Source organism: Nestor notabilis, unplaced genomic scaffold (assembly GCF_000696875.1).
Source record: "Nestor notabilis isolate BGI_N333 unplaced genomic scaffold, ASM69687v1 scaffold33373, whole genome shotgun sequence".
Classification (NCBI taxonomy): Eukaryota; Metazoa; Chordata; class Aves; order Psittaciformes; family Psittacidae; genus Nestor; species Nestor notabilis.
In genome coordinates this window covers 2029-3488 of record NW_009922065.1, presented here as the reverse complement: position 1 = coordinate 3488, position 1460 = coordinate 2029, and the positions used below count along the sequence as shown (strand labels likewise).

Here is a 1460-nt window from a genome sequence, read left to right as displayed (position 1 = left end):
CCGCTCCACAGCCAGGGTGAAAACCGCGAGGAAACGGTTATTCTGCTGCTGCTGCTGCTTCCTGCCCCCTCTTCCTGCTTTGACTTGCCCTCAGAGCCTCGGCAGCCCCAGCTCGGGGCTTGCTGGTGGAGAAGCAAGGGAAAAAGTAGGGCTTGTGGAGGACCAAACTCCCATAGACTGGCTGTAGAAGCACTATGGTGCTGCTGGACAGTAGCACAAGCCTCCCTGTGCTGTTCCCTGGCTGGGAAGGATTTCTCTTGCTGTCACCTCATTATGCATATGCTGTTTGGTTTTGTGTGCTCCCTGGGTAAAAGGTGCTTTGTGTGACAGGCAGAAACACTTGTCCAGGTTACTGGAAATGGAGGCCTGTCTTCATGGAATGGTTTGTGTTGGACAGGACCTTAAAGCTCCTCCAGCTCCAACCCCCTGTCCCGGGCAGGGACACCTTCCACTAGAGCAGGTTGCTCCAAGCCCCTGTGTCCAACCTGGCCTTGAGCACTGCCAGGGATGGGGCAGCCACAGCTCCTCTGGACTTTGCTGCTCTCCTGATGTAAATCTCATGTCAATGTTGCAGACATGGACGATGCCTCCCCTGACAAAGCAGCAGTGAGAGACGACACTGGGCAGTACCAGCGCTAAAGCAGCGGCCAAGCCCTAGACAAGCAATAAACCACCACACAATGAAGCATTACTCTTACGGATGATTTCACATTTAATGACTGAATCATGCGAGTTCTCTGCAATCAAAAGCACATTAGAGAGATTGGGTAAGTCAGAATCAAGAAAACATCCTAAAACACTGCGTCAAGCTAAGCACAAAGTTGCCCGTGTCACACACACCAAAAAGACTGTCAGCATCAGCCTGAGCCTGCGTCTGGTGTCGGTGTATGGAGGGGTGATGGGAGCAGCTCCTCCTGCCAATGAACCTTCTTACCAGTTCAGGATGGAGGGGGCGAAGGAAAAGGTTCTCTCTGTCCCATAGGTAAGACTATCTCCTGGCTTAGTCATTGAACTGAAGCTTTCTTTTGGCCTGTAACATACACTTCATAGCACAATACTGGATTTGATTCCTTTCTGTGTCACACTGACTCGAGTATGTGTCACCTCCGTGTACACTGCCAAAGGGGAAACCTACACCAGTGGTAGAGCCAACCCACCAAGTGCACAGCAGTAGCAGGACCTATCTATATTTGCACAGTTGATTCTTCTCTCTCACACAGTATCAGCCATGTTCACTAAGACAGTGTCTTATGCAGCATGCCAGGGCCTCTTTGATTATTAAAATCATGAGCTTTCATTTTGGTTCTGAGTCAAAAATGACTTGTGGTTTGTTTTGCTTTCAGTCACTAGTTTAGCTGCTACAGTCGCAGTGTCTTTTAGGGTGGTTTTATTTCTAGCTTCCAGTTGAAGCTTAAACAGAGGTATCTGGGAGCCAGCCTCCAGCTGCTTAATCTGTGCAA

General features: G+C 49.8%; 1 protein-coding gene across 1 annotated transcript in view; it reads left to right on the top strand.

Annotated features, from left to right (window-relative positions):
• LOC104403335 (major facilitator superfamily domain-containing protein 4-like) overlaps positions 1–870 on the top strand; it is a gene marked incomplete at its 5' end in the record, with an annotated part of 4918 nt that extends 4048 nt beyond the window's left edge. Inside the window, one exon of the mRNA XM_010011433.1 lies at positions 575–870. Coding sequence (XP_010009735.1) covers positions 575–639 — 65 coding nt within the window. The remainder of the gene's footprint in view (positions 1–574) is intronic.
• Positions 871–1460: the final 590 nt, after the last annotated feature.